Below are 12,271 nucleotides of genomic sequence, written 5' to 3' on the forward strand. Positions count from 1 at the left end.
ACAATGTGCGAGTGCAAAATCCAGATGAAAGGTCAAAAGAGTTCCATTACAGTTTGTAGAAGCATGTCAACAATGTTTACAATCAAGCCTTATGGTCTTTTTATAATACATCTTCAATAATATTCCAACCGGACAATAGCGTATTCATTAGAGGAAAAAGGAATGGCGTGCCCGTGTGACCGCGCAGTAAACAACTGATTGGCCTCAGCCTAGTCCACTTGTTGAAACAGAGCTTATTCGACACCCTTCCACAATAGAAGTCTCAAACAACTTTCTAATGACTGTTGACATCTGCTGGAAGCCATGGGAAGTGCAATCTGGCCCCATAGACACAGCATATTGGATATGCAATCACTTAAATGAAACTACAGACCTCAGATTTCCCACTGGTTGGATTTGTCTCGGGTTTTCACCTGCCATATGAGATCTGTTATACTCACAGACATCATTCAAACAGTTTTAGAAACTTCAGAGTGTTTTCTATCCAATACTACTAATAATATGCATAGATTAGCATCTGGGACAGAGTAGCAGGCAGTTTACTCTGGGCACCTTATTCATCCAAGCTACGCAATTACTGCCCCCTTGTCACCAAGAAGTTAAACTTGACTGAAAATATGCACAAAAAAAAGTGCAAAGTTGTGGCATTGCTGAAGAACAAAGTTGTTGCATAGTTATCTGTACGACAATGGTACACTGAACCAATAGACAAGGACTTAAAGGGATCATTCATCCCAAATATATGTTTGTGTCAAATGTCTCTTACCTTGATGTGTGTAGGCCAGAACGCAATCTGTTTTTCCACAGCCAGGAGTTAGCATGATTAGCATTGTCCATAAATATGAATGTAACCCATGGTACCGATGTTTGCAAAGCTGCATTAGGAGAAATAAAAAATAAAAAACTATTTAAACTAAATTCAGTAGTTAGTGGGGTTTGCAGGGAATTGTTTACGTGCATACTGATGAAATAATTGCTGGAATTTTGATACTCAAAACAACCCATTTTTTTCTGTAGTCTCACAGCAACATCTGTTTCTGTTTGCTTTAACATGGACAATAAAGTTGTGTTACATTGTAATTTGAGTCTTCCATTGGGAACAAACTCACAGGTGGCTTGATTGAACTATCAGACCATTGGAATATTACTGCAAAAATAACTACATTCCTGTGGGGAAAATAACATGAAAAGGTTCTTAAGAGTATCAACGCTACGAAGGAGCTTGCAATGCAGCTTTTCCAACATCGGTACCATGGATTACATTCATTTTTGGACAATGCTAAATCATCATGGCAGTGGCAAAAGTAAAACAACTAATTATTGTGGATGCTGTCACTCGTGGTCTGCAGACAACTCTAGGTAAGAGGAATTTGGCCCAAACATTTTGGATAAACTATGGCTTTATAACAGTGGCAGTCAATATGCTTTGAAGTGATTGAAATGCATTAGAGAAGGTATTGGAAAGTTTAGGAAAACATCAAGGATGACAATCTGTGTATTATCTTCTGTGGAGAAGCAATTCATATTCCCCAGTCATTCTCTGGATGCGTCACACTCCTTTATAACGAGTCCTGCAAAGCTTATGAGGGTCGTAAGATGGAAACAGAAGACTAATTTGTACATAATACTGCTGCTTCCGTCTCTTATGCCTGGACATCAGAACAGCGATTACTCACCTTGAACTGGACAAATATTTTTTCTTTAATGAGTTTGACGAGGGATTTACTGCAGACACCCAAACAAGCCCTCATCAGCTGTTCCGGAAAACTGTGAGATCACGCTCTCCGCAGCCAATGTGAGTAATACCTTCAAACAGGTCAACATTCACAAGGAGATTGGGGTGCCTTGTAAGGATCCAGCGACGAGTGCTTAATCTGCCTTTGCCATCGGTACTATTGGCCAACGTACAGTCGCTGGATAATAAAGTGGACGAACTACAAGAACGTATATCCTACCAATGGGACATTAAAAACTAATATCTTGGCTGAATGACGACATGAATAACATACAGCATCGGCAGGATAGAACAGCCACCTCTGGTAAGACCAGGGGTGGCGGTCCATGTATATTTGTAAACAGCTGGTGCACGATATTTAACTTATGGCTGCAGGGGCAGTATTGAGTAGCTTGGATGAAAAGGTGCCCATTGTAAACGGCCAGCCCCTCAGTCTCAGTTGCTAATATATGCATATTATTATTAGTATTGGATAGAAAACAATAAAGTTTCCAAAACATTGTCTGAGTATAACAGAACTGATATTACAGGCGAAACCCTGAGGAAAATCAAAACAGGAAGTGGCTATTTTGAAAACTCCATGTTCCATAAGCCTCCCTTTGCTGGATTAAAAGGGATATGAACCAGATTCCTTTTCCCATCGCTTCCTCAAGGTGCCAACAGTCTTCAGACAGTTTCGGGCTTTTATTTTGAATAATGAGCCAGAACGATATCATCGCATCAAGTGGTCACATGAGTTTTGCTTGCGCAACAGAGTTTGGATAGTATTGCTTTTCCCTCTCCTACTGTGAAAGACATTTGCGGTTGATATATTATTGATTATATATTTTAAAAACAACCTGAGGATTGATTATAAAAAACATTTGACATGTTTCTGTGGACATTATGGAAACTATTTGTAATTTGTCTGCGTTGTTCGTGACCCTCTTTCCTGTGGATTTCTGAACATAACGCGACAAACAAACAGAGCTATTTTGGATATAAATAAAAGGAACATTTGTTGTGTGACTGGAAGTCTCGTGAGTGAAAACATCCGAAGATCAAAGGTAAACGATTAATTTGATTGCTTTTCTGATTTGTGACCAAGCTTCCTGATGCTATGTGTACTTAATGTTTTGTCGTGCGATCGATAAACTTAAACGCTTGGATGGCTTTCGCTGTAAAGCAGAATTTCTAAATCTGACACGACAGGTAGATTAACAAATGGCTAAGTTGTGTGTTCCTATATTGCACTTGTGATTTCATGAATATAAATATTTGTAGTAATATTTATTGAATGTAGCGCTATGCTATTCAGCGGTTGTTGATGACACTTATCCCATTAGTGGGATTGCAGCCATAACAAGTTAATGAAGTCTCAAGGTTTTGCTCGTCTAAGGTAGAGAACTCATAAACTGTAGACCACACCATCTACCAAGAGAGTTCTCATTTATATTCTTTGTAGCTGTCTATTTACCACCACAAACCGATGCTGGCGCTAAAACCACACTCCATGAGCTGTATACCGCCATAAGCGGCGCTCCTAGTGGCCGGGGACAATAATGCAGGTGAACTTCAATCCGTTTTACCTCATTTCCATCAGCATATTAAATGTGCAACCAGAGGGGAGAGAGAAAAAAAAAAAAAACTGTAGACCACCTTTACTCCACACAGACATGTACAAAGCCATCCATCGCCCTCCATTTGGCAGATCTGACCATAATTCTATCCTCCTGATTCCTGCGTGCAAGCAAAAATGAAAGCAGAAACTACCAGTGACTAGATCAATAAAAAATAAAAAAGTGGTCAGATGAAGCAGATGCTAAGCTACAGGACTGTTTTGCTAGCACAGACTGGAATATGTTCCGGGATTCTTCCGATGGAATTGAGGAGTACACCACAGTAGTCACTGGCTTCATCAATAAGTGCATCTATGACGTCGTTCCCAGTGACTGCACGTACATACCCCAACCAGAAGCCATGGATTACAGGCAACATCCGCGCTAAGCTAAAGGGTAGAACTGCCGCTTCCAAGGAGCGAGACTAACCCAGAAGCTTATAAGAAATCCCGCAATAATCTCCAACAAACCATCAAAACAGGCAAAGCGTCAATCCATGCCTAAGATCGAATCGTACTACACCGGCTCCGACGTGGCTGGGCTTGCAAACTATTACAGACAAAGGGAAGCACAGCCGTAAATTGCGTCAAGGAAAGTAACACTGAAACATGCATGAGAGCATCAGCTGTTCTGGAAAACTGTGACCACGCTCTCTGCAGCCGATGTGAGTAAGACCTTCAAATAGGTCAACATTCACAAGGCCAGGTGCATTACCAGGACGTGTACTCCGAACATGCGCTGACCAACTGGCAAGTGCCTTCACTGACATTTTCAACCTGTCCCTGACGGAGTCTGTAAGAACAACATTTTTCACACAGACCACTGTCGTGTCTTCACTATCATTAACTGAAGACTTAAAGTTATCAAAGATTATCTGTAATTAGCATTGTGATTAACTAATCAGGCAAATGTAATTAACTAGGAAGTCGGAGCACAATATTTAGATTAAAGTTATAATTTTCCTAATAACTTTTCACATATTTTAATGTGATCAATTAGTCTTCTGATTAATGACTTATTCTTTATTTTACCTCACGCTAGTCTCATTCCAAACGTCGTACATTGTTGGTTATCTGCATAAACCCAGTCTTCACGGAGTCATCCATACATCAATTGTCTTAAATCATTTATTTACTAACTAAGTAATTCCCAGAAATGCATAAACAAACAGTAGATAGTTACAAGGAAATGATAAGAGTTTCCCCAGTGGGATAAACCGGTATCGCGGCTTGGTGGACAAAGAGGGAAGTGGGGGTCAATTGAGATAAGACAACACACAGTTGATAATTATAACAATTGAAATGCTAATCCTTTGCACATGAACTCATTCGGGAATAATTGCAATCGATATACATATTTACACTCAGTATGTCGTCGTGATCTCTGTTGAAAAGTTTGTTTCTGCTGGAGAGTTTGTCCGCTCTGTCTCGTGGTTAGAATGGATAGTTCAGAGTGACATTCATTCATGTCGTTATAGAATAGATGTTTCAAAGACTTGTTCTTATTCTGTCGGTATCGATAGTCTAAGAGTTTAACCACGTGGGATGGTTAAAAGATTCAGCATTCTGGTCTCAAACATTGTCCTTCTCGTTATCGAGGTAAGCTGGTCTGCAACCTTTGTCCTCTCGTAATTGAGAGAAACATGGTCTGGTGATAGAAAACACAGGTGGGGGTTTTATCTGGAACATCGAAAAGGGCTGTCTCATGACTTAAAATAGTGTCTGAGTATAACAGAACTGATTTGGCAGGCGAAAACCTGAGAAAAATCCATTCAGGAAGTTTTTGTAGTTTTCTATTCAATGCCATTACAGTATCCATTAACTTTGGACTCAAATTGCAGTTCCTATGCCTTCAACAATCTTTAGAAATTGTTTCAGGCTTGTATTCTTATAAATGAGGGAGTAAGACCCGTCTGAATGAGTGGACCCTGACGTGTCACAGAGCTTTTTCATGCGCAATCCCGAGAGAGTGCATTTCTTGTTTACCTTTTTATATTGACAACGTTCTTGTCCGGTTGAAATATTCTAGATAATTTAGGATAAAAACAACCTGAGGATTGAATATAAACATCGTTTGACATGTTTCTATGAACCCTACGGATACAATTAGGATTTTTTTGTCTGCCTGTTGTGACAGCGTTTGAGCATGTGGAAAACGCGAACAAAAGAAGTTCAGATAGACTTTATCGAAGAAAAGGAACATTTATTGAGAAAATGAATGTCTTCTGAGTGCCACCATATGAAGATCAAAGGTAAGGGATTAATTTGATCTCTATTTCTGAGTTTTGTAACACTTCTGCTTGGCTGGTTACTATTTGTAATCATTTGTCAACTGGGCTATGTTCTCAAATAATCGTAGGGTAAAGCATTTTTTAAATCTGACACCGTGGTTGGATTCACAAGTTAATCTTTAACCCTATGTCAAATGTTTTGTTTTCTGAATTTTTATAATGAGTATTTCTGTATTTGAATTTGGCGCTCTGCAATCTCATGTTGGCCACATACCCTAGAGAGGTTAAACAGTCCACAATCTCTCTATACTGTGGCCATGAGGAGATAATCTCCTCCAGGAATTTACGACCTCTCTGACCACAGCAGCCTGGGTGAGGGAGACAGGAGGGTAGGGGTATTGTGCATAGGAAAGGGATGGTGCAGAGGGAGGGTAAGTGCTCGCTGTACCCAAAGAGGGCAAGGTCATGACACCACCATAGTTCCTGTGCCCAAGAACCTGCCTAAATGACTACCGACCCGTAGCACTCACGTTTGTAGCCATGAAGTGCTTTGAAAGGCTGGACATGGCTCACATTAACACCATTATCCCAAAAACCCTAGACCCACTCCAATTTGCATACCGCCCCAACAGATCTACCGATGATGCAATATCTATTGCACGCCAAATTGCCCTTTCACACCTGGTCAAAAGGAACACTTATGTGAGAATACTATTCATTGACTACAGCTCAGAGTTCAACACCATAGTGCCCTCAAAGCTAATCACTAAGCCAAGGACCCTGGGACTAAACACCTCCCTCTGCAACTGGACCCTGGACTTCCTGACGGGCCACCCCCAGGTGGTAAGGGTAGGTAACAACACATCCGCCAGGCTGATCCTCAACACGGGGGCCCCTCAGGGGTGCGTGCTCAGTCCCCTCCTGTACTCCGTTCACTCATGACTGGATGGCCAGGCACGACTCCAACACCATCATTACATTTGCAGATGACAAGTGGTCGGACTGATCACTGACAACGATGAGACAGCCAGGTCAGAGACCTGACACAACAGTGGTAGGCTTGATCACCGATGAGAGCCTATAGGGAGGAGGTCAGAGACCTGGTCATGTGGTGCCAGGTAAACAACCTCTCCCTCAACGTTATCATGACAAAAGGAGATGATTGCGGACTACAGGAAAAGGAGCCCCATTCTCATCGACGGGGCTGTGGTGGAGCAGGTTAAGAGCAGGTGTCAACATCACCAACAAACTAACATGGTCAAAGCACACCAAGACAGTCGTGAAGAGGGCACAAAAAAACCTATTCCCCCTCAGGAGACTGAAAAGATTTGGCATGGGTCCTCAGATCCTCAAAAGGTTCTATATCTGCACCATTGAGAGCATCCTGACGGGTTGCATCACTGCCTAGTATGGCAACTGCTCGGCCTCCAACCGCAAGGCACTACAGAGGGTAGTGCGTACGGCCCAGTACATCACTGGGGCCAAGCTTCCTGCCATCCAGGACCTCTATACCAGTTAGTGTCAAATGAAGGCCCTTGAAATTGTCAAAGACTCCAGCCACCCTAGTCATAGACTGTTCTCTCTGCTAACGCATGGCAAGCGGCACCGGAGCGCCAAGTCTAGGTCTAAGAGGCTTCTAAACAGCTTCTACCACCAAGCCATAAGACTCCTGAACATCTAATCAAATGGCTACCCAGACTATTTGCATTGTGTGCCCCCTCCCGCTCTGTTTATCATCTATGCAAAGTCACTTTAATAACTCTACCTACATGTACATATTACCTCAACTAACCGGTGCCCCCGCACATTGACTCTGTACCGGTACCCCCTGTACATAGCCTTGCTACTGTTATTTTACTGCTGCTCTTTAACCATTTGTTTTCTTTTTTTAGGTATTTTTCTTAAAACTGCATTGTTGGTTAAGGGCATGTAAGCAAGCATTTCACAGTAAGGTCTACCTGTTGTAGTCGGCACATGTGACAAATACAATTTGATATTGGAGGTTACACACAACCACGGTTCTAAGAACTAATCGGCATTCGGGTGACTGAGAGGAAAATACAGTCTGTGTTATTCGGTCCGTGTTGAGTATGGCCGCTGTAGGTTTATATGTTTAAAATGGCAAATAAATGAATAAATCATTGTGCATTTAGGCTAACAACAGGCAGAGTATGGTTTCATTTAATATAAACAGGTTGGATTAATAAACATGAGGTGAGTCATACTGATGGACATGGATATATTAACATACACACTTCACAGAAAGGAAATATTTACCTTGACAGTAAGGATTACTTGGGTTGAAGTTCAGTGCAAATTCATGGGATACCTGCAGGGTTAATAACAGAACAATTTACTAACTTATAAAATGTGTTTTTCCTGAAATATTTACCCATGATGCTTTTTATTTTATTTTTTATCTAACCTTGAAGTCTGGGGGCACTTGAGCTCCAAATCCAAAGGCAGGGAAGAGTTTGTCACTGAGGAAGCGCATAAAACTTGATTTGAGTAGACCATCACAATTACCATGAAAACAATGGAGGGATGTTGTCCACGCCTCAATACAAGAGTCAGAGTAACAGGCCAAACCTGCCATGTTAGTCCATTTAGGTCCACGCCTCTAGAAATAACAATTTGGTAATGATCCTTAGGGCTAAACATTTCCATGACCTAAATCTGCCCAACCAGGAAGTCAAGACATGTGCTCTTATTAATCTCAGTTGCTGTATTTCAGATTCCCTTTGCCTCTCCCCCTAAAATGTGCAGTTCCATCAGCATGGGCTGGAGAGCGTACCCACCATATTCGTTAAACCAGATATTTTAAAAGCGGTGGGGGGGGGGGTGAACAAGTGTACACTGAGGAGAAGTGTAGGGAATCTGAATTTAGCCATCTATTAATCTACTCATGGTCTCTCCCTCGTCGGCGTTCTACTGAGCAGAAAGTTCTTACGTGTCATAGTCCTGGACAACAAGGCCCACTGACCAGGTGGCCGACAGGTACTGGTTCAGACCGTCAGGGCTCAGGTAATGCAGGGACTGTGGAGAGCGAGGGTCGCCGTTTGACCCAGTGAAGTCAATGCCCACCTTAGAAAAATATAGGAACCATGAGTGATGGTCCATATTGGTATAAAAAGCTTGAATAAAAGATTCATTTAAAAGAAGCATTCCGGGAATGGTACATCAAATGTTGGAATTTTATAGATCTAAGCCATTGATTCTTAAAAGAACTTGTAAATGCCTCATGAGCTTAGTCTATTTGCCGTGCCACACCAGAACTGCAAATATAAGCTTGTTTTACTCAATTGTTTGTAATTGCTGTAAAATCTGTACTCTATTTGTTACATTGTGGTTACATTTCTCCAGTCCCATCCCTCAGCCATTTACAATTTGACATTTAAAGTCATTTAGCAGACTCTTATTCAGAGTGATTTAGTTAGTGCATTCATCTTAAGATAGCTAGGTGGGATATCCACATCACACATTTTCATTCCATCAAAGATATTGCTTGAGTTTTAGACATGCGCTAATAAACAAAACTTCAACCCCTTACTTCTGATTGTATCTGAAGAGCCTGCACTTACCGTAAAATTTATTTGGCAACCTCCCATGACATAGTCCAGGAATGTGTACTGTGCCTGTATCTAGGGGGAAATTACAATTTGCTTTAGAAGTATCAACTTTTAAAAATAGGGTAAAATCTAAGGGATAATGATAAGCTACTGTGCAATTGTCCTGAACAAAAATATAAACGCAACATTTAAAGTGCTGAAATAAGATCCCAGAAATGTTCCATTATGCACAAAAAAAAAAGAATATTTCTCTAATTTTGTGCACAAATGTGTTTATATCCCTTTAGTGAGATTCTCCTTTGCCAATCAAGATGCTGGTTAAACAGCATGATCATTACACAGGTGCACCTTGTGCTGGGGATAATAAAAGGACACTAAAATGTGCAGTTGTGTCACAAGACAATGCTGCAGATGTCTCAAGTTGAGGGAGCGCGCAGTTGGGCATACTGATTACAGGAATGTCCACCAGAGCTGTTGTCAGAGAATTGAATGTTCATTTCTTTATCATAGGCCATCTGTTGTTTAAGAGAATTTGGCAGTATGTCCAACCGGCCTCACAACAGCAGACCACGTGCAACCACGCCAGCCCACAACCTCCACATCTGGCCTCACTTGCGGGATGGTCTAATTGGCTGAGGCTGGCACCCCAGTGGGTGGAATTCAGTCAATTGAAATAAATGAATTAGGGCGTAATCTATGGTTTTCACATGGGTGGGCATAGACCCACCCACTTAGGAGAAGGACCACCCATGTGAAATCTATAGATTAAGGTCTAATTCATTTATTTAAAATGGAATGATTTCCATTTATGAACTGTAACTCAGTAAAATCGTTGAAATTGTTGCATTTTATATTTTTGTTCTGTATAATTATAACCTACCTGGCAGCTCTTAACACCGATTACTCCAGAGTTTTTGTAACTCTTCTTCTTCTTCTTCTTTTCTGGATGGACACAGTCAAACTCCACCTGATCACAATGGACAATATACACAACTTCCTCAAATACAAAACTACCATCACCATGATTAGACACATGAGGCAGAAGCAATTTACATTAAGCTGCTCAGCTCTTACCATATATATTATATATTAACTACATGTGTATCTATACTGTAAAGGCACAGAACAATGATTCAATTGTAATCAGAAACTGGCAACAAAAAAACATGAGTAATTAGTGAAGTTACTGTGTAGTGGGATACAATTAATTACACAACTTTTAATTCATGCAACATGGTATCTTTACAATTTAATGTCAAGTGGGACCAATAGAGAGACAGAAGCTTAATGGTAAGGTAAGCAAAAAGTAAAAGTGCTAGAAGAAAAATACATGGTCTCACCGGTGAACCATGGGCAGCTTTCTGCAGCTCAGACACATTAGTTTGGAAAACACCGATAAGGTCATGCGAGCCATCACTATCATAATCAGAGCAGTGGACCTGGGGAAGGGGGACAGGAGAGAGGGAGTTTGAGACAAAAGGACAGAGGTGTTCTTTGGCTCACCGCACGGTCTTTAGCATCCAAAAGCTGGCGGGTAGTGCAAGTAAACTCGCCTATCATATCTGAACTGGTGTCTTCGTCCTTATCGTAACAAGTGACCTGCCAGTAACAGACACATAGGTAAGCCCTGGGGCTACAGTAGGTCAGAGATACCATAACAATAGGGCTGTAGGTTATATCAAAACAACTTTTTTGTAGTCACAATATCTAATTCAACAGATTCTATAGGACACCATAAGCTCTGAAAGTTCTCTACATGCTAGTGCAGGTCTGTCAAATGCCATGGTCTTTTAGCTATTCATACCTTGATTGGTTTGCTCATGTCACAGTTGCAGAATGTTTGCAGAGCCACAGTGAATTTCTTCCATGACGGACTCAGATTATTCTTGACAACCTAAAAAAATAAATACAAAAAGAATGTAAAAAAGTTCAAATGTGACCGACGACTCAAAATTGGTCTTATGTAACAATGTTTAGTTGTATTTTTGTATTTATTTTTACATTGGATATAAGAGACTTGGGTTGCAAAGCGTCGGAAAACTTTCTGGAAATTTTGCTTAAAATTCGTCAAAAAAAGTTAGCTTAAACAATGAACCTTTTTTGTGGGATGCACATAAGGCCTAGGTCTTGTGGCATATTTTAGTTAAACTATCCCCAATTAAATGGAATTGCAACCCTCTGCATGCACAGTGCATTCTTCCATCACATGTGCTGTGCACTCTTCCATCACATGTACAGCTGATTCGCAAGATCTTGCACACTAATGAGATGCTTTAAGCCCACACTACTCTGTCTGAGCCAAGGACGACATGCTTTCTGGTAAGTTTTGATTACAATACTGGGTGGGATGTATATATTTCATGACATACATTAATTTTTGTTAACTAGTAAAGAGTAGCCTACAGAAAAGTGTTTAAATTATTTCCAACTTAAACTAACTAGCAGAAAGTGTTTTGCTACCATGTGGGTTTTAGCTTGCGTGAGCCTGCTAACTGAGGAGTGTTAAATTCACCTGTTTCCATACAAGTTTTCATTTTAAAACATTTACCTTACAAAAGAGCTGTTTAAATCTAACTGCTTAACTATTTATCTCCAACCAGAGGGGTGTATGCTCATTTGCTGGATGCAGAGTTCAACAGAGTTCAAGTGAAGGTCAAGCAAATCAGAGAAAGCAGACTGTATTGCAATCATCTCTGATGGGTGGTTGAATGTTCGTGGGCAAGGAATAATGAACTACATCAACTCCACCCCTCAACCAGTATTCTACAAGAGCACAGACACGGGACAGACACACCGGTCTCTACATTGCAGATGAGCTGAAGGAATTCAATGACCTTGGACCACTGAAGGTATTTACACTGGTGACAGACAATGCTGCAAACATGAAGGCTGCTTGGTCTAAAGTGGAGTCCTACCATCACATCACACCCATTGGTTGTGCTGCTCATGCATCGAATATGCTCCTCAAGTACAGCATGGCACTGAAAACAATGGATCCACTCTACAAGAGAACCAAGGAAATGGTTAGGTATGTGAAGGGTCATCAAGTTAGCAGCAAACTACCTCCCCAAGCAAAGTGAGAAGACCACCACTACATTGAAGCTACCCAGCAACACCCGTTGGGTGGTGTTGTCATCAT

General features: G+C 41.0%; 1 protein-coding gene across 3 annotated transcripts in view; it reads right to left on the reverse strand.

Annotated features, from left to right (window-relative positions):
• Nucleotides 1-12,271, reverse strand: part of LOC118388887 (copine-3-like) — a 57,505-nt gene that overhangs the window by 11,419 nt on the left and 33,815 nt on the right. For 2 of the 3 annotated variants that reach the window (XM_035778453.1, XM_035778452.2), the window contains exons 7-13: nt 10,937-11,026; nt 10,473-10,571; nt 10,013-10,099; nt 9,145-9,204; nt 8,514-8,647; nt 7,989-8,043; nt 7,841-7,892 (exon numbers count right to left, since the gene is read on the reverse strand). In XM_035778453.1, coding sequence (XP_035634346.1) covers nt 7,841-7,892; nt 7,989-8,043; nt 8,514-8,647; nt 9,145-9,204; nt 10,013-10,099; nt 10,473-10,571; nt 10,937-11,026 — 577 coding nt within the window. Of the gene's footprint in view, nt 1-7,840; nt 7,893-7,988; nt 8,044-8,513; nt 8,648-9,144; nt 9,205-10,012; nt 10,100-10,472; nt 10,572-10,635; nt 10,732-10,936; nt 11,027-12,271 lie in introns of all 3 variants that reach the window. The other variant, XM_035778454.2, reaches the window with a different exon arrangement.

Source organism: Oncorhynchus keta, chromosome 10, assembly GCF_023373465.1.
Source record: "Oncorhynchus keta strain PuntledgeMale-10-30-2019 chromosome 10, Oket_V2, whole genome shotgun sequence".
Lineage (NCBI taxonomy): Eukaryota > Metazoa > Chordata > Actinopteri > Salmoniformes > Salmonidae > Oncorhynchus > Oncorhynchus keta.